The 26668-nt window shown below is 60.4% G+C and overlaps 1 protein-coding gene across 1 annotated transcript; it reads left to right on the forward strand.

Moving 5' to 3' along the window:
* Positions 1–5205: 5205 nt before the first annotated feature.
* LOC144490539 (protein arginine N-methyltransferase 5-like) lies at positions 5206–25507 on the forward strand (the record flags this gene model as incomplete). The annotated part of the gene is made up of 5 exons (XM_078208265.1): positions 5206–5315; positions 14583–14676; positions 16635–16748; positions 23023–23087; positions 25079–25507. Coding segments are annotated over 5 exons (536 nt in total), but the record flags the coding sequence as incomplete, so codon positions are not given.
* Positions 25508–26668: the final 1161 nt, after the last annotated feature.

Here is a 26668-nt window from a genome sequence, read left to right on the forward strand (position 1 = left end):
GTCTGGGGGAGAGATGGAGCCCCCTCTCCTCCTCCCCGCTCCGTGTGTGTGTCTCGGGGGAGAGATGGAGCCCCCTCTCCTCCTCCCCGCTCCGTGTGTGTGTCTCGGGGGAGAGATGGAGCCCCCTCTCCTCCTCCCCGCTCCGTGTGTGTGTCTGGGGGAGAGATGGAGCCCCCTCTCCTCCTCCCCGCTCCGTGTGTGTGTCTCGGGGGAGAGATGGAGCCCCCTCTCCTCCTCCCCCGCTCCGTGTGTGTGTCTCGGGGGAGAGATGGAGCCCCCTCTCCTCCCCGCTCCGTGTGTGTGTCTCGGGGGAGAGATGGAGCCCCCTCTCCTCCTCCCCGCTCCGTGTGTGTGTCCCGGGGGAGAGATGGAGCTCCCTCTCCTCCTCCCCGCCCCGTGTGTGTGTCCCGGGGGAGAGATGGAGCTGCCTCTCCTCCCCGCTCCGTGTGTGTGTCTCGGGGGGAGATGGAGCCCCCTCTCCTCCCCGCTCCGTGTGTGTGTCTGGGGGAGAGATGGAGCTCCCTCTCCTCCCCGCTCCGTGTGTGTGTCTCGGGGGAGAGATGGAGCCCCCTCTCCTCCCCGCTCCGTGTGTGTGTCCCGGGGGAGAGATGGAGCTCCCTCTCCTCCTCCCCGCTCCGTGTGTGTGTCTCGGGGGGAGATGGAGCCCCCTCTCCTCCCCGCTCCGTGAGTGTGTCTGGGGGAGAGATGGAGCCCCCTCTCCTCCCCGCTCCGTGAGTGTGTCTGGGGGAGAGATGGAGCCCCCTCTCCTCCCCGCTCCGTGTGTGTGTCTCGGGGGAGAGATGGAGTTCCCTCTCCTCCCCGCTCCGTGTGTGTGTCTGGGGGAGAGATGGAGCTCCCTCTCCTCCCCGCTCCGTGTGTGTGTCTCGGGGGAGAGATGGAGCCCCCTCTCCTCCCGCTCCGTGTGTGTGTGTCTCGGGGGAGAGATGGAGCCCCCTCTCCTCCCCGCTCCGTGTGTGTGTCTCGGGGGAGAGATGGAGCCCCCTCTCCTCCCCGCTCCGTGTGTGTGTCTCGGGGAGAGATGGAGCCCCCTCTCCTCCCCGCTCCGTGTGTGTGTCTGGGGGGAGAGATGGAGCCCCCTCTCCTCCCCGCTCCGTGTGTGTGTCTGGGGGAGAGATGGAGACCCCTCTCCTCCCCGCTCCGTGTGTGTGTCTCGGGGAGAGATGGAGCCCCCTCTCCTCCCCGCTCCGTGTGTGTGTCTCGGGGGAGAGATGGAGCCCCCTCTCCTCCCCGCTCCGTGTGTGTGTCTGGGGGAGAGATGGAGCTCCCTCTCCTCCCCGCTCCGTGTGTGTGTGTCTGGGGGAGAGATGGGGCCCCCTCTCCTCCCCGCTCCGTGTGTGTGTCTCGGGGGAGAGATGGAGCCCCCTCTCCTCCCCGCTCCGTGTGTGTGTCCGGGGGAGAGATGGAGCCCCCTCTCCTCCTCCCCGCTCCATGTGTGTGTCTCGTGGGAGAGATGGAGCCCCCTCTCCTCCCCGCTCCGTGTGTGTGTGTCTGGGGGAGAGATGGAGCTCCCTCTCCTCCCCGCTCCGTGTGTGTGTGTCTGGGGGAGAGATGGAGCTCCCTCTCCTCCCCGCTCCGTGTGTGTGTCTGGGGGAGAGATGGAGCTCCCTCTCCTCCCCGCTCCGTGTGTGTGTCCCGGGGGAGAGATGGAGCCCCCTCTCCTCCCCGCTCCGTGTGTGTGTCTCGGGGGAGAGATGGAGCCCCCTCTCCTCCTCCCCGCTCCGTGTGTGTGTCTGGGGGAGAGATGGGGCTCCCTCTCCTCCTCCCCGCTCCGTGTGTGTGTCCCGGGGGAGAGATGGAGCTCCCTCTCCTCCCTCCCCGCTCCGTGTGTGTGTCTGGGGGAGAGATGGAGCTCCCTCTCCTCCCCGCTCCGTGTGTGTGTCTCGGGGGAGAGATGGAGCCCCCTCTCCTCCCGCTCCGTGTGTGTGTGTCTCGGGGGAGAGATGGAGCCCCCTCTCCTCCCCGCTCCGTGTGTGTGTCTCGGGGGAGAGATGGAGCCCCCTCTCCTCCCCGCTCCGTGTGTGTGTCTCGGGGGAGAGATGGAGCCCCCTCTCCTCCTCCCCGCGCCGTGTGTGTGTCTGGGGGGAGAGATGGAGCCCCCTCTCCTCCCCGCTCCGTGTGTGTGTCTGGGGGAGAGATGGAGACCCCTCTCCTCCCCGCTCCGTGTGTGTGTCTCGGGGAGAGATGGAGCCCCCTCTCCTCCCCGCTCCGTGTGTGTGTCTCGGGGGAGAGATGGAGCCCCCTCTCCTCCCCGCTCCGTGTGTGTGTCTGGGGGAGAGATGGAGCTCCCTCTCCTCCCCGCTCCGTGTGTGTGTCTGGGGGAGAGATGGAGCTCCCTCTCCTCCCCGCTCCGTGTGTGTGTGTCTGGGGGAGAGATGGGGCCCCCTCTCCTCCCCGCTCCGTGTGTGTGTCTCGGGGGAGAGATGGAGCCCCCTCTCCTCCCCGCTCCGTGTGTGTGTCCGGGGGAGAGATGGAGCCCCCTCTCCTCCTCCCCGCTCCATGTGTGTGTCTCGTGGGAGAGATGGAGCCCCCTCTCCTCCCCGCTCCGTGTGTGTGTGTCTGGGGGAGAGATGGAGCTCCCTCTCCTCCCCGCTCCGTGTGTGTGTGTCTGGGGGAGAGATGGAGCTCCCTCTCCTCCCCGCTCCGTGTGTGTGTCTGGGGGAGAGATGGAGCTCCCCTCTCCTCCCCGCTCCGTGTGTGTGTCCCGGGGGAGAGATGGAGCCCCCTCTCCTCCCCGCTCCGTGTGTGTGTCTCGGGGGAGAGATGGAGCCCCCTCTCCTCCTCCCCGCTCCGTGTGTGTGTCTGGGGGAGAGATGGGGCTCCCTCTCCTCCTCCCCGCTCCGTGTGTGTGTCCCCGGGGGAGAGATGGAGCCCCCTCTCCTCCCCGCTCCGTGTGTGTGTCTGGGGGAGAGATGGAGCTCCCTCTCCTCCCCGCTCCGTGTGTGTGTGTCTGGGGGAGAGATGGGGCCCCCTCTCCTCCCCGCTCCGTGTGTGTGTCTCGGGGGAGAGATGGAGCCCCCTCTCCTCCCCGCTCCGTGTGTGTGTCCGGGGGAGAGATGGAGCCCCCTCTCCTCCTCCCCGCTCCATGTGTGTGTCTCGTGGGAGAGATGGAGCCCCCTCTCCTCCCCGCTCCGTGTGTGTGTGTCTGGGGGAGAGATGGAGCTCCCTCTCCTCCCCGCTCCGTGTGTGTGTGTCTGGGGGAGAGATGGAGCTCCCTCTCCTCCCCGCTCCGTGTGTGTGTCTGGGGGAGAGATGGAGCTCCCTCTCCTCCCCGCTCCGTGTGTGTGTCCCGGGGGAGAGATGGAGCCCCCTCTCCTCCCCGCTCCGTGTGTGTGTCTCGGGGGAGAGATGGAGCCCCCTCTCCTCCTCCCCGCTCCGTGTGTGTGTCTGGGGGAGAGATGGGGCTCCCTCTCCTCCTCCCCGCTCCGTGTGTGTGTCCCGGGGGAGAGATGGAGCTCCCTCTCCTCCTCCCCGCTCCGTGTGTGTGTCTCGGGGGGAGATGGAGCCCCCTCTCCTCCCCGCTCCGTGAGTGTGTCTGGGGGAGAGATGGAGCCCCCTCTCCTCCCCGCTCCGTGAGTGTGTCTGGGGGAGAGATGGAGCCCCCTCTCCTCCCCGCTCCGTGTGTGTGTCTCGGGGGAGAGATGGAGTTCCCTCTCCTCCCCGCTCCGTGTGTGTGTCTGGGGGAGAGATGGAGCTCCCTCTCCTCCCCGCTCCGTGTGTGTGTCTCGGGGAAGAGATGGAGCCCCCTCTCCTCCCGCTCCGTGTGTGTGTGTCTCGGGGAGAGATGGAGCCCCCTCTCCTCCCCGCTCCGTGTGTGTGTCTCGGGGGAGAGATGGAGCCCCCTCTCCTCCCCGCTCCGTGTGTGTGTCTCGGGGGAGAGATGGAGCCCCCTCTCCTCCTCCCCGCGCCGTGTGTGTGTCTGGGGGGAGAGATGGAGCCCCCTCTCCTCCCCGCTCCGTGTGTGTGTCTGGGGGAGAGATGGAGACCCCTCTCCTCCCCGCTCCGTGTGTGTGTCTCGGGGAGAGATGGAGCCCCCTCTCCTCCCCGCTCCGTGTGTGTGTCTCGGGGGAGAGATGGAGCCCCCTCTCCTCCCCGCTCCGTGTGTGTGTCTGGGGGAGAGATGGAGCTCCCTCTCCTCCCCGCTCCGTGTGTGTGTCTGGGGGAGAGATGGAGCTCCCTCTCCTCCCCGCTCCGTGTGTGTGTGTCTGGGGGAGAGATGGGGCCCCCTCTCCTCCCCGCTCCGTGTGTGTGTCTCGGGGGAGAGATGGAGCCCCCTCTCCTCCCCGCTCCGTGTGTGTGTCCGGGGGAGAGATGGAGCCCCCTCTCCTCCTCCCCGCTCCATGTGTGTGTCTCGTGGGAGAGATGGAGCCCCCTCTCCTCCCCGCTCCGTGTGTGTGTGTCTGGGGGAGAGATGGAGCTCCCTCTCCTCCCCGCTCCGTGTGTGTGTGTCTGGGGGAGAGATGGAGCTCCCTCTCCTCCCCGCTCCGTGTGTGTGTCTGGGGGAGAGATGGAGCTCCCTCTCCTCCCCGCTCCGTGTGTGTGTCCCGGGGAGAGATGGAGCCCCCTCTCCTCCCCGCTCCGTGTGTGTGTCTCGGGGGAGAGATGGAGCCCCCTCTCCTCCTCCCCGCTCCGTGTGTGTGTCTGGGGGAGAGATGGGGCTCCCTCTCCTCCTCCCCGCTCCGTGTGTGTGTCCCGGGGGAGAGATGGAGCTCCCTCTCCTCCTCCCCGCTCCGCGTGTGTGTCTCGGGGGAGAGATGGAGCCCCCTCTCCTCCCCGCTCCGTGTGTGTGTCTGGGGGAGAGATGGAGCCCCCTCTCCTCCCCGCTCCGTGTGTGTGTCCGGGGGAGAGATGGAGCCCCCTCTCCTCCCCGCTCCGTGTGTGTGTCTCGGGGGAGAGATGGAGCCCCCTCTCCTCCCCGCTCCGTGTGTGTGTCTGGGGGAGAGATGGAGCCCCCTCTCCTCCCCGCTCCGTGTGTGTGTCCGGGGGAGAGATGGAGCCCCCTCTCCTCCCCGCTCCGTGTGTGTGTCTCGGGGGAGAGATGGAGCCCCCTCTCCTCCCCCCTCCGTGTGTGTGTCCGGGGGAGAGATGGAGCCCCCTCTCCTCCCCGCTCCGTGTGTTATATCGGGCTCGGGGCCTCGGCGGCGCTGCCTCCGTTCCACTGACGCGTTCCCTCTTCCTCCCCTGCAGAGGACGGAGTGAGCATCCCCTCGGAATACACCTCGTTCCTGGCCCCCATCTCCTCCTCCAAGCTCTACAACGAGGTGCGCGCCTGTCGGGAGAAGGACCGGGACCCCGAGGTGAGTGAACATAGAACATAGAACATTACAGCGCAGAACAGGCCCTTCGGCCCACGATGTTGCACCGACCAGTTAAAAAAAAAAACTGTGACCCTCCAACCTAAACCAATTTCTTTTCGTCCATGAACCTATCTACGGATCTCTTAAACGCCCCCAAACTAGGCGCATTTACTACTGATGCTGGCAGGGCATTCCAATCCCTCACCACCCTCTGGGTAAAGAACCTACCCCTGACATCGGTTCTATAACTACCCCCCCTCAATTTAAAGCCATGCCCCCTCGTGCTGGATTTCTCCATCAGAGGAAAAAGGCTATCACTATCCACCCTATCTAAACCTCTAATCGTCTTATATGTTTCAATAAGATCCCCTCTTAGCCGCCGCCTTTCCAGCGAAAACAATCCCAAATCCCTCAGCCTCTCCTCATAGGATCTCCCCTCCATACCAGGCAACATCCTGGTAAACCTCCTCTGCACCCTCTCCAAAGCCTCCACATCCTTCCTGTAATGTGGGGACCAGAACTGCACACAGTACTCCAAGTGCGGCCGCACCAGAGTTGTGTACAGTTGCAACATAACGCTACGACTCCTAAATTCAATCCCCCTACCAATAAACGCCAAGACACCATATGCCTTCTTAACAACCTTATCTACTTGATTCCCAACTTTCAGGGATCTATGCACACATACACCTAGATCCCTCTGCTCCTCCACACTATTCAAAGTCCTCCCGTTAGCCCTATACTCAACACATCTGTTATTCCTACCAAAGTGAATTACCTCACACTTCTCCGCATTAAACTCCATCCGCCACCTCTCGGCCCAACTTTGCAACCTGTCTAAGTCTTCCTGCAAACTACGACACCCTTCCTCACTGTCTACCACACCACCGACTTTGGTGTCATCAGCAAATTTGCTAATCCACCCAACTATACCCTCATCCAGATCATTAATAAATATTACAAACAGCAGTGGCCCCAAAACAGATCCCTGAGGTACACCACTTGTAACCGCACTCCATGATGAATATTTACTATCAACCACCACCCTCTGTTTCCTATCCGCTAGCCAATTCCTGATCCAATTTCCTAGATCACCCCCAATCCCATACATCTGCATTTTCTGCAGAAGCCTACCATGGTGAACCTTATCAAACGCCTTACTAAAATCCATATATACCACGTCCACTGCCTTGCCCCCATCCACCTCCTTGGTCACTTTCTCAAAAAACTCAATAAGGTTAGTAAGGCACGACCTACCTGCCACAAAACCATGCTGACTATCACCTATCAATTCATTACTCTCCAAATAACTATAAATCCTATCCCTTATAATTTTTTCCAACATCTTGCCGACAACAGAAGTGAGACTCACCGGTCTATAATTCCCGGGGAAGTCTCTGTTCCCCTTCTTAAACAATGGGACAACATTCGCTAACCTCCAATCTTCTGGTACTATACCAGAGGCCAACGACGACCTGAAGATCAGAGCCAGAGGCTCTGCAATCACTTCTCTTGCCTCCCAGAGAATCCTTGGATAAATCCCATCCGGACCAGGGGATTTATCTATTTTCAGACCCTCCAGAATATCCTGCACATCCTCCTTATCAACTGTAATACTGTCTATTCTACTCCCTTGCAACCCAGTGTCGTCCTCCAGCTATATTCATGTCCCCTTGCGTGAACACCGAAGAGAAATATTGGTTCAATGCTTCACCAATCTCCTCCGGTTCCACACATAACTTCCCTCTGCCATCTATAACTGGCCCTAAACTTGCCCTAACCAACCTTCTGTTCTTGACATACCTATAGAACGCCTTAGGATTCTCTTTAACCCTATCCGCCAAAGTCTTCTCATGTCCCCTTTTAGCCCTTCTAAGCTCGCTCTTCAACTCCCTCTTAGCCAATCTAAAGCTTTCTAGTGCACTACCCGAGTGCTCACGTCTCATCCGAACATAAGCCTCCTTTTTCTTTTTAACCAACAAAGAAACTTTTTTGGTGCACCAAAAGTGAGGGGTTTCCCCGCCGGCGGCTAGGCCTGTGAGGGCGGAACGGCCCGACAGCCCTGTCCCAATCCCGCCCTGTCCCAATCCCGCCCGGTCCCACTCCCGCCCGGTCCCACTCCCGCCCGGTCCCAATCCCGCCCGGTCCCACTCCCGCCCTGTCCCAATCCCGCCCTGTCCCACTCCCGCCCTGTCCCACTCCCGCCCTGTCCCACTCCCGCCCTGTCCCACTCCCGCCCTGTCCCACTCCCGCCCTGCCCCACTCCCGCCCTGTCCCACTCCCGCCCGGTCCCACTCCCGCCCTGTCCCACTCCCGCCCTGCCCCACTCCCGCCCTGTCCCACTCCCGCCCTGTCCCACTCCCGCCCTGTCCCACTCCCGCCCTGTCCCACTCCCGCCCTGCCCCACTCCCGCCCTGTCCCACTCCCGCCCTGTCCCACTCCCGCCCTGCCCCACTCCCGCCCTGTCCCACTCCCGCCCTGTCCCACTCCCGCCCTGTCCCACTCCCGCCCTGCCCCACTCCCGCCCTGCCCCACTCCCGCCCTGTCCCACTCCCGCCCTGTCCCACTCCCGCCCTGCCCCACTCCCGCCCTGTCCCACTCCCGCCCTGTCCCAATCCCGCCCGGTCCCGCTCCCGCCCGGTCCCGCTCCCGCCCTGCCCCACTCCCGCCCGCTCCCGCCCGGTCCCGCTCCCGCCCGGTCCCGCTCCCGCCCGGTCCCACTCCCGCCCGGTCCCGCTCCCGCCCGGTCCCGCTCCCGCCCGGTCCCGCTCCCGCCCGGTCCCGCTCCCGCCCGCTCCCGCTCCCGCCCGGTCCCGCTCCCGCCCGGTCCCGCTCCCGCCCTGTCCCACTCCCGCCCTGCCCCACTCCCGCCCTGCCCCACTCCCGCCCTGTCCCACTCCCGCCCTGTCCCACTCCCGCCCTGTCCCACTCCCGCCCTGTCCCACTCCCGCCCGGTCCCACTCCCGCCCTGCCCCACTCCCGCCCTGTCCCACTCCCGCCCTGTCCCACTCCCGCCCTGTCCCACTCCCGCCCTGCCCCACTCCCGCCCTGTCCCACTCCCGCCCTGTCCCACTCCCGCCCTGTCCCACTCCCGCCCTGTCCCACTCCCGCCCGGTCCCACTCCCGCCCTGTCCCACTCCCGCCCTGTCCCACTCCCGCCCTGTCCCACTCCCGCCCTGTCCCACTCCCGCCCGGTCCCACTCCCGCCCGGTCCCACTCCCGCCCGGTCCCACTCCCGCCCTGTCCCACTCCCGCCCTGTCCCACTCCCGCCCTGTCCCACTCCCGCCCTGTCCCACTCCCGCCCTGCCCCACTCCCGCCCTGTCCCACTCCCGCCCTGCCCCACTCCCGCCCTGCCCCACTCCCGCCCTGCCCCACTCCCGCCCTGTCCCACTCCCGCCCTGTCCCACTCCCGCCCTGTCCCACTCCCGCCCTGCCCCACTCCCGCCCTGTCCCACTCCCGCCCTGTCCCACTCCCGCCCTGTCCCACTCCCGCCCTGCCCCACTCCCGCCCTGCCCCAATCCCGCCCGGTCCCGCTCCCGCCCGGTCCCGCTCCCGCCCGGTCCCGCTCCCGCCCTGCCCCGCTCCCGCCCGGTCCCGCTCCCGCCCGGTCCCGCTCCCGCCCGGTCCCGCTCCCGCCCGGTCCCGCTCCCGCCCGGTCCCGCTCCCGCCCGGTCCCGCTCCCGCCCGGTCCCGCTCCCGCCCGGTCCCGCTCCCGCCCGGTCCCGCTCCCGCCCGGTCCCGCTCCCGCCCGGTCCCGCTCCCGCCCGGTCCCGCTCCCGCCCGGTCCCGCTCCCGCCCTGCCCCACTCCCGCCCTGCCCCACTCCCGCCCTGCCCCACTCCCGCCCTGCCCCACTCCCGCCCTGCCCCACTCCCGCCCGGTCCCACTCCCTCCACCATTCAATAAGATCATGGCTGATCTTTTCGTGGACTCAGCTCCACTTACCCGCCCGCTCACCATAACCCTTAATTCCTTCACTGTTCAAAAATCTATCCATCCTTGCCTTAAAAACATTCAATGAGGGAGCCTCAACTGGGCCGGGAATTTCACAGATTCACAACCCTTTGTGTGAAGAAGTTCCTCCTCAACTCAGTCCTAAATCTGCTCCCCCTTATTTTGAGGCCATGCCCCCTAGTTCTAGTTTCACCCGCCAGTGGAAACAACTTCCCTGCTTCTATCTTATCTATTCCCTTCATAATCTTATATGTTTCTATAAGATCTCCCCTCATTCTTCTCAATTCCAATAGGTGTAGCCCCAGTCTACTCAGTCTCTCCTCATAAGCCAACTTTCTCTGTGTCTCTCTCTCCCTGTGTCCCTCTCTCTCTCGCTGGATCTCCCTCTCTCTTGCTGGGTCTCTCTCCCTCTCTCGCTGGGTCTCTCTCCCTCTCTCGCTGGGTCTCTCTCTCTCTCTCTCGCTGGGTCTCTCTCTCTCTCTCTCGCTGGGTCTCTCTCTCTCTCTCTCGCTGGGTCTCTCTCTCTCTCGCTGGGTCTCTCTCTCTCTCTCTCGCTGGGTCTCTCTCCCTCTCTCGCTGGGTCTCTCTCCCTCTCTCGCTGGGTCTCTCTCCCTCTCTCGCTGGGTCTCTCTCCCTCTCTCGCTGGGTCTCTCTCCCGCTCTCGCTGGGTCTCTCTCCCTCTCTCGCTGGGTCTCTCTCCCTCTCTCGCTGGGTCTCTCTCCCTCTCTCGCTGGGTCTCTCTCCCTCTCTCGCTGGGTCTCTCTCCCTCTCTCGCTGGGTCTCTCTCCCTCTCTCGCTGGGTCTCTCTCCCTCTCTCGCTGGGTCTCTCTCCCTCTCTCGCTGGGTCTCTCTCCCTCTCTCGCTGGGTCTCTCTCCCTCTCTCGCTGGGTCTCTCTCCCTCTCTCGCTGGGTCTCTCTCCCTCTCTCGCTGGGTCTCTCTCCCTCTCTCGCTGGGTCTCTCTCCCTCTCTCGCTGGGTCTCTCTCCCTCTCGCTGGGTCTCTCTCCCTCTCTCGCTGGGTCTCTCTCCCTCTCTCGCTGGGTCTCTCTCCCTCTCTCGCTGGGTCTCTCTCCCTCTCTCGCTGGGTCTCTCTCCCTCTCTCGCTGGGTCTCTCTCCCTCTCTCGCTGGGTCTCTCTCCCTCTCTCGCTGGGTCTCTCTCCCTCTCTCGCTGGGTCTCTCTCCCTCTCTCGCTGGGTCTCTCTCCCTCTCTCGCTGGGTCTCTCTCCCTCTCTCGCTGGGTCTCTCTCCCTCTCTCGCTGGGTCTCTCTCCCTCTCTCGCTGGGTCTCTCTCCCTCTCTCGCTGCGTCTCTCTCCCTCTCTCGCTGGGTCTCTCTCCCTCTCTCGCTGGGTCTCTCTCCCTCTCTCGCTGGGTCTCTCTCCCTCTCTCGCTGGGTCTCTCTCCCTCTCTCGCTGGGTATCTCTCCCTGTCTCGCTGGGTCTCTCTCCCTCTCGCTGGGTCTCTCTCCCTCTCTCGCTGGGTCTCTCTCCCTCTCTCGCTGGGTCTCTCTCCCTCTCTCGCTGGGTCTCTCTCCCTCTCTCGCTGGGTCTCTCTCCCTCTCTCGCTGGGTCTCTCTCCCTCTCTCGCTGGGTCTCTCTCCCTCTCTCGCTGGGTCTCTCTCCCTCTCTCGCTGGGTCTCTCTCCCTCTCTCGCTGGGTCTCTCTCCCTCTCTCGCTGGGTCTCTCTCCCTCTCTCGCTGGGTCTCTCTCCCTCTCTCGCTGGGTCTCTCTCCCTCTCTCGCTGGGTCTCTCTCCCTCTCTCGCTGGGTCTCTCTCCCTCTCTCGCTGGGTCTCTCTCCCTCTCTCGCTGGGTCTCTCTCCCTCTCTCGCTGGGTCTCTCTCCCTCTCTCGCTGGGTCTCTCTCCCTCTCTCGCTGGGTCTCTCTCCCTCTCTCGCTGGGTCTCTCTCCCTCTCTCGCTGGGTCTCTCTCCCTCTCTCGCTGGGTCTCTCTCCCTCTCTCGCTGGGTCTCTCTCCCTCTCTCGCTGGGTCTCTCTCCCTCTCTCGCTGGGTCTCTCTCCCTCTCTCGCTGGGTCTCTCTCCCTCTCTCGCTGGGTCTCTCTCCCTCTCTCGCTGGGTCTCTCTCCCTCTCTCGCTGGGTCTCTCTCCCTCTCTCGCTGGGTCTCTCTCCCTCTCTCGCTGGGTCTCTCTCCTCTCTCGCTGGGTCTCTCTCCCTCTCTCGCTGGGTCTCTCTCCCTCTCTCGCTGGGTCTCTCTCCCTCTCTCGCTGGGTCTCTCTCCCTCTCTCGCTGGGTCTCTCTCCCTCTCTCGCTGGGTCTCTCTCCCTCTCTCGCTGGGTCTCTCTCCCTCTCTCGCTGGGTCTCTCTCCCTCTCTCGCTGGGTCTCTCTCCCTCTCTCGCTGGGTCTCTCTCCCTCTCTCGCTGGGTCTCTCTCCCTCTCTCGCTGGGTCTCTCTCCCTCTCTCGCTGGGTCTCTCTCCCTCTCTCGCTGGGTCTCTCTCCCTCTCTCGCTGGGTCTCTCTCCCTCTCTCGCTGGGTCTCTCTCCCTCTCTCGCTGGGTCTCTCTCCCTCTCTCGCTGGGTCTCTCTCCCTCTCTCGCTGGGTCTCTCTCCCTCTCTCGCTGGGTCTCTCTCCCTCTCTCGCTGGGTCTCTCTCCCTCTCTCGCTGGGTCTCTCTCCCTCTCTCGCTGGGTCTCTCTCCCTCTCTCGCTGGGTCTCTCTCCCTCTCTCGCTGGGTCTCTCTCCCTCTCTCGCTGGGTCTCTCTCCCTCTCTCGCTGGGTCTCTCTCCCTCTCTCGCTGGGTCTCTCTCCCTCTCTCGCTGGGTCTCTCTCCCTCTCTCGCTGGGTCTCTCTCCCTCTCTCGCTGGGTCTCTCTCCCTCTCTCGCTGGGTCTCTCTCCCTCTCTCGCTGGGTCTCTCTCCCTCTCTCGCTGGGTCTCTCTCCCTCTCTCGCTGGGTCTCTCTCCCTCTCTCGCTGGGTCTCTCTCCCTCTCTCGCTGGGTCTCTCTCCCTCTCTCGCTGGGTCTCTCTCCCTCTCTCGCTGGGTCTCTCTCCCTCTCTCGCTGGGTCTCTCTCCCTCTCTCGCTGGGTCTCTCTCCCTCTCTCGCTGGGTCTCTCTCCCTCTCTCGCTGGGTCTCTCTCCCTCTCTCGCTGGGTCTCTCTCCCTCTCTCGCTGGGTCTCTCTCCCTCTCTCGCTGGGTCTCTCTCCCTCTCTCGCTGGGTCTCTCTCCCTCTCTCGCTGGGTCTCTCTCCCTCTCTCGCTGGGTCTCTCTCCCTCTCTCGCTGGGTCTCTCTCCCTCTCTCGCTGGGTCTCTCTCCCTCTCTCGCTGGGTCTCTCTCCCTCTCTCGCTGGGTCTCTCTCCCTCTCTCGCTGGGTCTCTCTCCCTCTCTCGCTGGGTCTCTCTCCCTCTCTCGCTGGGTCTCTCTCCCTCTCTCGCTGGGTCTCTCTCCCTCTCTCGCTGGGTCTCTCTCCCTCTCTCGCTGGGTCTCTCTCCCTCTCTCGCTGGGTCTCTCTCCCTCTCTCGCTGGGTCTCTCTCCCTCTCTCGCTGGGTCTCTCTCCCTCTCTCGCTGGGTCTCTCTCCCTCTCTCGCTGGGTCTCTCTCCCTCTCTCGCTGGGTCTCTCTCCCTCTCTCGCTGGGTCTCTCTCCCTCTCTCGCTGGGTCTCTCTCCCTCTCTCGCTGGGTCTCTCTCCCTCTCTCGCTGGGTCTCTCTCCCTCTCTCGCTGGGTCTCTCTCCCTCTCTCGCTGGGTCTCTCTCCCTCTCTCGCTGGGTCTCTCTCCCTCTCTCGCTGGGTCTCTCTCCCTCTCTCGCTGGGTCTCTCTCCCTCTCTCGCTGGGTCTCTCTCCCTCTCTCGCTGGGTCTCTCTCCCTCTCTCGCTGGGTCTCTCTCCCTCTCTCGCTGGGTCTCTCTCCCTCTCTCGCTGGGTCTCTCTCCCTCTCTCGCTGGGTCTCTCTCCCTCTCTCGCTGGGTCTCTCTCCCTCTCTCGCTGGGTCTCTCTCCCTCTCTCGCTGGGTCTCTCTCCCTCTCTCGCTGGGTCTCTCTCCCTCTCTCGCTGGGTCTCTCTCCCTCTCTCGCTGGGTCTCTCTCCCTCTCTCGCTGGGTCTCTCTCTCTCTCGGGATACGGGGAGTTGGTACAGGCTTGTTGGGCCGAACGGCCTGTTCCTGTGCCGGACTGTCCATTCTTCCAAGCGGCTGTCGCAATGTGGAGGGGCAGAATGGCCTGATTCCACACTGGGATCTCTGTCTCTGATTGTGATTGCTTTGTTCCCCCGTCTGTCTGATTCTGACCCCCTCCCCCCCCCCCCCCCCCCTCCCTCCTCTCTCTCCCCCCTCCCCACTCCCCCCCTTCCCCCCCCTCTATCCCCCCTCCCCGTCCCCCACCTCTCTCCCCCCTCCCCGTCCCCCCCTCTCTCCCCCCTCCCCGTCCCCCCCCCTCTCCCCCCTCCCCGCCCCCCCTCCCCCCTCCCCCCCCCCTCTCTCCCCCCTCCACGCACGCCCTCTCTCCCCCCTCCCCGCCCCCCCTCTCTCCCCCCTCCCCGCCCCCCCCTCTCTCCCCCCTCCCCGCCCCCCCCTCTCTCCTCCCTCCCCGCCCCCCCTCTCTCCCCCTCCCCGACCCCCCTCTCTCCCCCCTCCCCGCCCCCCCCTCTCTCCCCCCTCCCCGCCCCCCCCTCTCTCCCCCCTCCCCGCCCCCCCCTCTCTCCCCCCTCCCCGCCCCCCCCTCTCTCCCCCCTCCCCGCCCCCCCCTCTCTCCTCCCTCCCCGCCCCCCCCCTCTCTCCTCCCTCCCCGCTCCCCCCTCCCCGCCCTCCCCTCTCTCCCCCCTCCCCGCCCCCCCCTCCCCGTCCCCCCTCTCTCCCCGTCCCCCCCTCTCTCCCCCCTCCCCGCACTCCCCTCTCTCCCCCTCACCTTCCCCTCTCTCCCCCCCTCCCCCCCTCACCGCCCCCCCTCTCTCCCCCCTCCCCGCCCCCCCTCTCTCCTCCCTCCCCGTCCCCCCCTCCCCGTCCCCCCCTCTCTCCCCCTCCCCGTCCCCCCCCTCTCTCCCCCCTCCCCGTCCCCCCCTCTCTCCCCGTCCCCCCCTCTCTCCCCCCTCCCCGTCCCCCCCCCTCTCTCCCCCCTCCCCGTCCCCCCCTCTCTCCCCCCTCCCCGTCCCCCCCTCGCTCCCCCCTCCCCGTCCCCCCTCGCTCCCCCCTCCCCGCCCCCCCTCTCTCCTCCCTCCCCGTCCCCCCCTCCCCGTCCCCCCCTCTCTCCCCCCTCCCCGTCCCCCCCCTCTCTCCCCCCTCCCCGTCCCCCCCCCCTCTCTCCCCCCTCCCCGTCCCCCCCCCCTCTCTCTCTCTCCCCCCCCCCCCCCCCTCTCTCTCGCAGGCTCAGTTTGAGATGCCCTACGTGGTCAGGCTACACAATTTCCACCAGCTCGCCAGCCCTCAGCCCTGCTTCACCTTCCAGCATCCGAATAAAGGTAGGTGCGGGGGAGGGGACTGGACCCCCGGGGAGAGGGCTAGGAGGGAGGGAACTGGAGCCTGGGGGTGAGGGGGGATTCGAACCTGGGGGAGCGGGGCGAGAGACTGAAACCCAGGGGGAGACTGGGACCCAAGGAGGACAGGAGGAGACTGGGACCCCAGGGGGAGACTGGGACCCAAGGAGGACAGGGGGAGACTGGGACCCAAGGAGGACAGGGGGAGACTGGGACCCAAGGAGGACAGGGGGAGACTGGGACCCAAGGAGGACAGGGGGAGACTGGGACCCAAGGAGGACAGGAGGAGACTGGGACCCCAGGGGGACAGGGGGAGACTGGGACCCAAGGAGGACAGGAGGAGACTGGGACCCAAGGAGGACAGGAGGAGACTGGGACCCCAGGGGGACAGGGGGAGACTGGGACCCAAGGAGGACAGGAGGAGACTGGGACCCAAGGAGGACAGGAGGAGACTGGGACCCCAGGGGGACAGGGGGAGACTGGGACCCAAGGAGGACAGGAGGAGACTGGGTCCCCAGGGGGAGACTGGGACCCAAGGAGGACAGGAGGAGACTGGGACCCCAGGGGGAGACTGGGACCCAAGGAGGACAGGAGGAGACTGGGACCCAAGGGGGACAGGGGGAGACTGGGACCCCAGGGGGAGACTGGGACCCAAGGAGGACAGGAGGAGACTGGGACCCAAGGAGGACAGGGGGAGACTGGGACCCAAGGAGGACAGGAGGAGACTGGGACCCAAGGAGGACAGGAGGAGACTGGGACCCCAGGGGGAGACTGGGACCCCAGGGGGAGACTGGGACCCAAGGGGGACAGGGGGAGACTGGGACCCAAGGGGGACAGGGGGAGACTGGGACCCCAGGGGGACAGGAGGAGACTGGGACCCAAAGAGGACGCAGAGACTGGGACCCAAGGAGGACAGGAGGAGACTGGGACCCCAGGGGGAGACTGGGACCCCAGGGGGAGACTGGGACCCAAGGGGACAGAGGGAGAGTGGGACCCAAGAGGGACAGGGGGAGACTGGGACCCCAGGGGAGACTGGGACCCCAGGAGGACAGGGGGAGACTGGGACCCAAGGGGGACAGGGGGAGACTGGGACCCAAGAGGGACAGGGGGAGACTGGGACCCAAGGAGGACAGGGGGAGACTGGGACCCAAGGGGGACAGGGGGAGACTGGGACCCAAGGGGGACAGGGGGAGACTGGGACCCAAGAGGGACAGGGGGAGACTGGGACCCAAGGGGGACAGGGGGAGACTGGGACCCAAGGGGGACAGGGGGAGACTGGGACCCAAGGGGGACAGGGGGAGACTGGGACCCAAGGGGGACAGGGGGAGACTGGGACCCAAGGGGGACAGGGGGAGACTGGGACCCAAGGAGGACAGGGGGAGACTGGGACCCAAGGGGGACAGGGGGAGACTGGGACCCAAGGGGGAGACTGGGACCCAAGGGGGAACAGGGGGAGACTGGGACCCAAGGGGGAACAGGGGGAGACTGGGACCCAAGGGGGAACAGGGGGAGACTGGAACCCAAGGAGGACAGGGGGAGACTGGGACCCCAGGGGGAGACTGGGACCCAGGGAGGACAGGGGGAGACTGGGACCCAAGGAGGACGGGGGGAGACTGGGACCCAAGGGGGACGGGGGGAGACTGGGACCCAAGGGGAGACTGGGTCCCAAGGAGGACAGGGGGAGACTGGGACCCAAGGAGGACAGGGGGAGACTGGGACCCAAGGGGGACGGGGGGGGGAGACTGGGACCCAAGGAGGACAGGGGGAGACTGGGACCCAAGGAGGACGGGGGGAGACTGGGACCCAAGGGGGTCAGGGGGAGACTGGGACCCAAGGGGAGATTGGAACCCAATCGAATGAGGCGGTGGCCAGACCCCACACGGGCGCTATGAGCTTTAACCCCATGGTGTGACCCTGCCGATTCTGCCCCTCCCCGGCTGCAGGTTTGAGTGACAACAACCGCTACCAGACCCTGGACTTCAAAATGAACCTCAACACGGTTCTGCACGGCTTTGCGGGTTATTTCGAGACCATCCTGTACAAGAAGGTGACCCTGAGTAAGTTGTGGAAGCTTCCGCCGAGCCGGCAGTCGCTGATCCCTCCGACCTTATCTCTGCTTGGCTTTTCATCGTTAAGGATGCCTTTCCCGATCCGACCAAAGTCCGTATGAGTCAGAGAGGTTTACAGCACGGAAACAGGCCCTTCGGCCCAACTTGTCCATGCCGCCCCTTTTTTTTAACCCCCTAAGCTAGTCCCAATTGCCCGCGTTTGCCCCATATCCCTCTATACCCATCGTACCCATGTAACTGTCTAAACGCTTTTTAAAAGATAAAATTGTACCCGCCTCTACTACTGCCTCTGGCAGCTCGTTCCAGACACTCACCACCCTCTGTGTGAACAAAATTGCCCCTCTGGACCCTTTTGTCTCTCTCCCCTCTCACCTTAAACCTATGCCCTCTAGTTTTAGACTCCCCTACCTTTGGGAAAAGATATTGACTATCTTGCTGATCTGTGCCCCTCATTATTTTATAGACCTCTATAAGGTCACCCCTCAGCCTCCTACGCTCCAGAGAAAAAAGTCCCAGTCTATCCAGCCTCTCCTTATAACTCAATCCATCAAGTCCCGGTAGCATCCGAGTAAATCTTTTCTGCACTCTTTCTAGTTTAATAATATCCTTTCTATAATAGGGTGACCAGAACTGTACACAGTATTCCAAGTGTGGCCTTACCAATGTCTTGTACAACTTCAACAAGACGTCCCAACTCCTGTATTCAATGTTCTGACCGATGAAACCAAGCATGCCGAATGCCTTCTTCACCACTCTGTCCACCTGTGACTCCACTTTCAAGGAGCTATGAACCTGTGCCCCGAGATCTCGTTGTTCTGTAACTCTCCCCAACGCCCGACCATTAACTGAGTAAGTCCTGCCCTGGTTCGAGCGACCAAAATGCATCACCTCGCATTTGTCTAAATTAAACTCCATCTGCCATTCGTCAGCCCACTGGCCCAATTGATCAAGATCCAATCTTGGTGTCATCTGCAAACTTACTAACCATGCCTCCTATATTCTCATCCAATTCATTAATATAAATGACAAATAACAGTGGACCCAGCACTGATCCCTGAGGCACACCGCTGGTCACAGGCCTCCAGTTTGAAAAACAACTCTCTACAACCACCCTCTGTCAAGAAGCCAATTTTGTATTCATTTGGCTACCTCACCCTGGATCCTGTGAGATTTAACCTTATGCAACCAACCTACCATGCGGTACCTTGTCAAAGGCCTTGCTAAAGTCCGTGTCGACAACATCGACTGCACTGCCCTCATCGACCTTCTTGGTTACCCCTTCAAAAAACTCAATCAAATTTGTCAGAGACGTGACGGGATTTATCGTTGGACGGGGTGGGGCTGGAGGTTTTGGGGCAGCGATAAAGCGGTCGGAGCGAAGGAGAGGTTGATAGAACGATGTCAACACCCAGTGTGAGGTAGGAATAGCAGCAAAATGGACTATTATTTAAATGGTAAAAAATTGCAGCATGCTGCTGTGCAGAGGGACCTGGGTGTCCTTGTGCAGGAATCTCAAGGAGTTGGTTTGCAGGTGCAGCAGGTAATTAAGAAGGCGGCAAATGGAATTGTGTCCTTCATTGCGAGAGGGATGGAGTTTAAAAACAGCGAGGTTATGTTGCAGCTGTATAAGGTGCTGGTGAGGCCACACCTGGAGTTACTGTGTACAGTTTTGGTCTCCTTACTTGAGAAAGGATCTACTGGCACTGGAGGGGGTGCAGAGGAGATTCACTCGGTTGATTCCGGAGTTGAGAGGGTTGGCTTATGAGGAGAGACTGAGTAGACTGGGGCGATACTCACTGGAATTCAGAAGAATGAGGGGAGATCTTATAGAAACATATAAGATTATGAAGGGAATCGATAAGATAGAAGCAGGGAAGTTGTTTCCACTGGCGGGTGAAACTAGAATGATGGGGGCATAGCCTCCAAGACCGCAAGGAACTACAAAAGGGTCGTGAATGTAGCCCAATCCATCACGCAAACCAGCCTCCCATCCATTGACTCTGTCTACACTTCCCGCAGCCTCGGGGAAAAGCAGCCGGCATAATTAAGGACCCCACGCACCCCGAACATTCTCTCTTCCATCTTCTTCCGTCGGGAAAAAGATACAAAAGTCTGAGGTCACGTACCGACCCACTCAAGAACAGCTTCTTCCCTGCTGCTGCTGTCAGACTTTTGAATGGACCGACCTCGCATTGAGTTGATCTTTCTCTACACCCTGGCTATGACTGTAACACTACATTCTGCACCCTCTCCTTTCCTTCTCTATGAACGGTATGCTTTGTCTGTATAGTGCGCAAGGAACAATACTTTTCACTGTATGTTAATACATGTGACAAATCAAATGAAAGTTTGGCCATTCACACCTTCTATTCCCTCGATGAGCTGCCAGTAGAAGCCTTTTCCCTTGTTTCTGTGGCTATGACTCATCTTTCATTCCCTCACCCTGCAGTATAAATATCTCCCACTTTGCCTTTTAGCTTTGACAAAGGGTCACCTGGACTCGAAACGTCAGCTCTTTTCTCTCCTGACAGAAGTTGCCAGACACGCTGAGATTTTCCAGCGTTTTCCCTTTTGGTTTCAGATTCCAGCATCCGCAGTAATCTGCTTCTATCTTTTTTTGACATAGGACAGAGGGAGTGTTAATAGTAGCATTAAGGAGAGAGAACAGAATGTGTTCCTCGGAGGACAGGGCACAGTGAAAGCAGCACCGGGGAACAAGTGACAGGGGGTCCACTCTACACAATCCCAATCCCCTTCCCGTTCACTCCCACTGTACACAATCCCAAACCCTTTCCTGTTCACTCCCACTGTCCACAATCCCAATCCCCTTCCCGTTCACTCCCACTGTACACAATCCCAATCCCCTTCCCGTTCACTCCCACTCTACACAATCCCAATCCCCTTCCTGTTCACTCCCACTCTACACAATCCCAATCCCCTTCCCGTTCACTCCCACTGTACACAATCCCAATCCCCTTCCCGTTCACTCCCACTGTACACAATCCCAATCCCAATCCCCTTCCCGTTCACTCCCACTGTACACAATCCCAATCCCCTTCCTGTTCACTCCCACTGTCCACAATCCCAATCCCCTTCCCGTTCACTCCCACTGTACACAATCCCAATCCCCTTCCTGTTCACTCCCACTCTACACAATCCCAATCCCCTTCCCGTTCACTCCCACTGTACACAATCCCAATCCCCTTCCCATTCACTCCCACTGTACACAACCCCAATCCCCTTCCCGTTCACTCCCACTCTACACAATCCCAATCCCCTTCCCGTTCACTCCCACTGCACACAATCCCAATCCCCTTCCCGTTCACTCCCACTCTACACAATCCCAATCCCCTTCCCGTTCACTCCCACTCTACACAATCCCAATCCCCTTCCCGTTCGCTCCCACTGCACACAATCCCAATCCCCTTCCCGTTCACTCCCACTGTACACAATCCCAATCCCCTTCCCGTTCACTCCCACTCTACACAATCCCAATCCCCTTCCCGTTCGCTCCCACTGCACACAATCCCAATCCCCTTCCCGTTCACTCCCACTCTACACAATCCCAATCCCCTTCCCGTTCACTCCCACTGTACACAATCCCAATGGACCCAAACCCCTTCCCGTTCACTCCCACTGTACACAATCCCAATGGACCCAATCCCCTTCCCGTTCACTCCCACTCTACACAATCCCAATCCCCTTCCCCTTCACTCCCACTGTACACAATCCCAATCCCCTTCCCCTTCACTCCCACTGTACACAATCCCAATCCCGTTCCCCTTCACTCCCACTCGACACAATCCCAATCCCCTTCCCGTTCACTCCCACTCTACACAATCCCAATCCCCTTCCCGTTCACTCCCACTGTACACAATCCCAATCCCCTTCCCGTTCACTCCCACTGTACACAATCCCAATCCCCTTCCCGTTCACTCCCACTCTACACAATCCCAATCCCCTTCCCGTTCACTCCCACTGTACACAATCCCAATCCCCTTCCCGTTCACTCCCACTGTCCACAATCCCAATCCCCTTCCCGTTCACTCCCACTGTACACAATCCCAATCCCCTTCCCGTTCACTCCCACTGTACACAATCCCAATCCCCTTCCCCTTCACTCCCACTGTACACAATCCCAATACCCTTCCCGTTCACTCCCACTGTACACAATCCCAATCCCCTTCCCCTTCACTCCCACTGTACACAATCCCAATCCCCTTCCCGTTCACTCCCACTGTACACAATCCCAATCCCCTTCCCGTTCACTCCCACTGTACACAATCCCAATCCCCTTCCCGTTCACTCCCACTGTACACAATCCCAATCCCCTTCCCCTTCACTCCCACTGTACACAATCCCAATCCCCTTCCCGTTCACTCCCACTGTACACAATCCCAATCCCCTTCCCGTTCACTCCCACTGCACACAATCCCAATACCCTTCCCGTTCACTCCCACTGTACACAATCCCAATCCCCTTCCCCTTCACTCCCACTGTACACAATCCCAATCCCCTTCCCGTTCACTCCCACTGTACACAATCCCAATCCCCTTCCCGTTCACTCCCACTGCACACAATCCCAATCCCCTTCCCGTTCACTCCCACTGTACACAATCCCAATCCCCTTCCCGTTCACTCCCACTGTACACAATCCCAATCCCCTTCCCGTTCACTCCCACTGCACACAATCCCAATCCCCTTCCCGTTCACTCCCACTGCACACAATCCCAATCCCCTTCCCGTTCACTCCCACTGTCCACAATCCCAATCCCCTTCCCGTTCACTCCCACTGTACACAATCCCAATCCCAAACCCCTTCCTGTTAACTCCCACTCTACACAATCCCAATCCCCTTCCCGTTCACTCCCACTGTACACAATCCCAAACCCTTTCCCGTTCACTCCCACTGTACACAATCCCAATCCCCTTCCCGTTCACTCCCACTGTACACAATCCCAATCCCAAACCCCTTCCCGTTCACTCCCACTGTACACAATCCCAATCCCAAACCCCTTCCCATTCACTCCCACTGTACACAATCCCAATCCCAAACCCCTTCCCATTCACTCCCACTGTACACAATCCCAATGGACCCAAACCCCTTCCCATTCACTCCCACTGTGCACAATCCCAATCCCAAACCCCTTCCCATTCACTCCCACTGTACACAATCCCAATGGACCCAAACCCCTTCCCGTTCACTCCCACTGTACACAATCCCAATCCCAAACCCCTTCCCGTTCACTCCCACTGTACACAATCCCAAACCCCTTCCCGTTCACTCCCACTGTACACAATCCCAATCCCCTTCCCGTTCACTCCCACTGTACACAATCCCAAACCCCTTCCCGTTCACTCCCACTGTACACAATCCCAATGGACCCAAACCCCTTCCCGTTCACTCCCACTGTACACAATCCCAATCCCCTTCCCGTTCACTCCCACTGTACACAATCCCAATGGACCCAAACCCCTTCCCGTTCACTCCCACTGTACACAATCCCAATCCCCTTCCCGTTCACTCCCACTGTACACAATCCCAAACCCCTTCCCGTTCACTCCCACTGTACACAATCCCAATCCCCTTCCCGTTCTCTCCCACTGTACACAATCCCAATCCCCTTCCCGTTCACTCCCACTGTACACAACCCCAATTCCAATCCCCTTCCCGTTCACTCCCACTGTACACAATCCCAATTCCCTTCCCGTTCACTCCCACTGTACACAATCCCAAACCCCTTCCCGTTCACTCCCACTGTACACAATCCCAAACCCCTTCCCGTTCACTCCCACTGTCCACAATCCCAATCCCCTTCCCGTTCTCTCCCACTGTACACAATCCCAATCCCCTTCCCGTTCACTCCCACTGTACACAACCCCAATCCCAATCCCCTTCCCGTTCACTCCCACTGTACACAATCCCAATTCCCTTCCCGTTCACTCCCACTGTACACAATCCCAAACCCCTTCCCGTTCACTCCCACTGTACACAATCCCAAACCCCTTCCCGTTCACTCCCACTGTCCACAATCCCAATCCCCTTCCCGTTCACTCCCACTGTCCACAATCCCAATCCCCTTCCCGTTCACTCCCACTGTCCACAATCCCAATCCCAAACCCCTTCCCGTTCACTCCCACTGTCCACAATCCCAATGGTCCCTATCATTTCTCGATGGTTTTCTGCTGGGGCTACGGGGTTGTTGTTGGAAGTCAGAGATTTACCGCGTGTTTGACATTTTGATGATCTTTGTGTGTTCAGGTATCCGGCCAGAGAACCACTCGCCGGGAATGTACTCCTGGTTTCCCATCCTCTTCCCACTGAAGGTGAGTTCACCCTCTACACTGTCCCCCATCAAACACTCCCAGGACAGGTACAGCACGGGGTTAGATACAGAGTAAAGCTCCCTCTACACTGTCCCCCCATCAAACACTCCCAGGACAGGTACAGCACGGGGTTAGATACAGAGTAAAGCTCCCTCTACACTGTCCCCCATCAAACACTCCCAGGACAGGTACAGCACGGGGTTAGATACAGAGTAAAGCTCCCTCTACACTGTCCCCCCATCAAACACTCCCAGGACAGGTACAGCACGGGGTTAGATACAGAGTAAAGCTCCCTCGACACTGTCCCCCATTAAACACTCCCAGGACAGGTACAGCACGGGGTTAGATACAGAGTAAAGCTCCCTCTACACTGTCCCCATCAAACATTCCCAGGACAGGGACAGCACGGGGTTAGATACAGAGTAAAGCTCCCTCTACACTGTCCCCCCATCAAACACTCCCAGGACAGGTACAGCACGGGGTTAGATACAGAGTAAAGCTCCCTCTACACTGTCCCCATCAAACACTCCCAGGACAGGTACAGCACGGGGTTAGATACAGAGTAAAGCTCCCTCTACACTGTCCCCCATCAAACACTCCCAGGACAGGTACAGCACGGGGTTAGATACAGAGTAAAGCTCCCTCTACACTGTCCCCCATCAAACACTCCCAGGACAGGTACAGCACGGGGTTAGATACGGAGTAAAGCTCCCTCTACACTGTCCCCATCAAACACTCCCAGGACAGGTACAGCATGGGGTTAGATACAGAGTAAAGCTCCCTCTACACTGTCCCCCATCAAACACTCCCAGGACAGGTACAGCACGGGGTTAGATGCAGAGTAAAGCTCCCTCTACACTGTCCCCCATCAAACACTCCCAGGACAGGTACAGCACGGGGTTAGATACAGAGTAAAGCTCCCTCTACACTGTCCCCCATCAAACACTCCCAGGACAGGTACAGCACGGGGTTAGATACAGAGTAAAGCTCCCTCTACACTGTCCCCATCAAACACTCCCAGGACAGGTACAGCACGGGGTTAGATACAGAGTAAAGCTCCCTCTACACTGTCCCCCATCAAACACTCCCAGGACAGGTACAGCACGGGGTTAGATACAGAGTAAAGCTCCCTCTACACTGTCCCCCATCAAACACTCCCAGGACAGGTACAGCACGGGGTTAGATACAGAGTAAAGCTCCCTCTACACTGTCCCCATCAAACACTCCCAGGACAGGTACAGCACGGGGTTAGATACAGAGTAAAGCTCCCTCTACACTGTCCCCATCAAACACTCCCAGGACAGGTACAGCACGGGGTTAGATACAGAGTAAAGCTCCCTCTACACTGTCCCCCATCAAACACTCCCAGGACAGGTACAGCACGGGGTTAGATACAGAGTAAAGCTCCCTCTACACTGTCCCCCATCAAACACTCCCAGGACAGGTACAGCACGGGGTTAGATACAGAGTAAAGCTCCCTCTACACTGTCCCCCATCAAACACTCCCAGGACAGGTACAGCACGGGGTTAGATACAGAGTAAAGCTCCCTCTACACTGTCCCCATCAAACACTCCCAGGACAGGTACAGCACGGGGTTAGATACAGAGTAAAGCTCCCTCTACACTGTCCCCATCAAACACTCCCAGGACAGGTACAGCACGGGGTTAGACACAGAGTAAAGCCCCCTCTACACTGTCCCCCATCAAACACTCCCAGGACAGGTACAGCACGGGGTTAGATACAGAGTAAAGCTCCCTCTACACTGTCCCCATCAAACACTCCCAGGACAGGTACAGCACGGGGTTAGATACAGAGTAAAGCTCCCTCTACACTGTCCCCCATCAAACACTCCCAGGACAGGTACAGCACGGGGTTAGATACAGAGTAAAGCTCCCTCTACACTGTTCCCTATCAAGCGTTCAGGGGGGGTGTACAGTTTGAGAGTTTCTCACAATGCGTTTCCTTTCTCTCTCTCTCTCCGCGACCGCAGCAACCCATCTCCGTGAAGGCGGGGGATTCGGTCTGCGCCCGCTTTTGGAGGTGCGCCAACGCCAAGAAGGTGTGGTACGAGTGGGCCGTGACGGCTCCAGAATGTTCCGCCATTCACAACCCCACCGGCAGGTCCTACACCATCGGCCTGTGAGGTCCAGGGGGGCCCCTCCCGCCGTCTGAGTATGTTTCTGCGCCCGCGTCAGTGTCTTCCCACTGGGGTCAGGTGTCCAGCACCCTTACACCTTCGACCCTTGGGTCCCCGGACTGTTGATGCTGTAACTGCGGAGAGTTTACAGGGAGGGAGAGCGATGTGTATGTCCGTGAGGAACCGGTGTCTGTCTGTCTGTGTGTGTCTGTCTGTCTGTCTGTGTGTGTGTGTGTGTGTCTCCCCTGTATTCAGCTATTAAATGGATGACATTTTTCTCACCGTGTGACCAGGAACTGGCGAGACTGGTGGCTTATTTTAACATGAAGAGCGATGCTGAATCCCGGTCTGTTCCTAGTAAAAGGCAGGAGAAGCTCAGCAGGTCTGGACAGCATCTTTGGGGAGACAGAGAGACTCAGTGAACCCGTCTCCAGAACGGAAGGGAGGGAGGAACGTGATGGATTTTTGCCCCGGCGGAGGGACGTGTTTGGGGCGAAATCGGGGATAGAAACGGTGCAGGGTGAGGCCATTCGGCCCATCGTGTCTTCGCCGCCATTCGTTTTCACCGAACAGAATCCCGCAAGTGCAGAAGGAGGCGACTCGGTCCATCGAGTCCGCGCCGAGCACGATCGCAACCTATCCCCGTAACCCCACATATCTACCCTGCTAATACCCCTGACACTAAGGGACAATTTAGCACGGCCAATCCTCCCTAACCAGCACATCTTTGGACACTAAGGGACAATTTAGCATGGCCAATCCACCCTAACCTACACATCTTTGGACACTAAGGGACAATTTAGCATGGCCAATCCCCCTAACCTACACATCTTTGGACACTAAGGGACAATTTAGCATGGCCAATCCACCTAACCTACACATCTTTGGACACTAAGGGACAATTTAGCATGGCCAATCCACCTAACCCACACATCTTTGGACACTAAGGGACAATTTAGCATGGCCAATCCCCCTAACCTACACATCTTTGGACACTAAGGGGCAATTTAGCATGGCCAATCCCCCTAACCTACACATCTTTGGACACTAAGGGGCAATTTAGCATGGCCAATCCCCCTAACCTACACATCTTTGGACACTAAGGGGACAATTTAGCACGGCCAATCCACCCTAACCTACACATCTTTGGACACTAAGGGACAATTTAGCATGGCCAATCCACCTAACCTACACATCTTTGGACACTAAGGGACAATTTAGCATGGCCATTCCACCTAACCTGCACATCTTTGGACACTAAGGGACAATTTAGCATGGCCAATCCACCCTAACCTACACATCTTTGGACACTAAGGGACAATTTAGCACGGCCAATCCACCCTAACCCACACATCTTTGGACACTAAGGGACAATTTAGCATGGCCAATCCACCCTAACCCACACATCTTTCGGATTGTGGGAGGAAACCGGAGCACCCGGAG

The sequence above is a fragment of the Mustelus asterias genome, unplaced genomic scaffold (assembly GCF_964213995.1).
Source record: "Mustelus asterias unplaced genomic scaffold, sMusAst1.hap1.1 HAP1_SCAFFOLD_3409, whole genome shotgun sequence".
In the NCBI taxonomy this organism is placed as follows: Eukaryota; Metazoa; Chordata; class Chondrichthyes; order Carcharhiniformes; family Triakidae; genus Mustelus; species Mustelus asterias.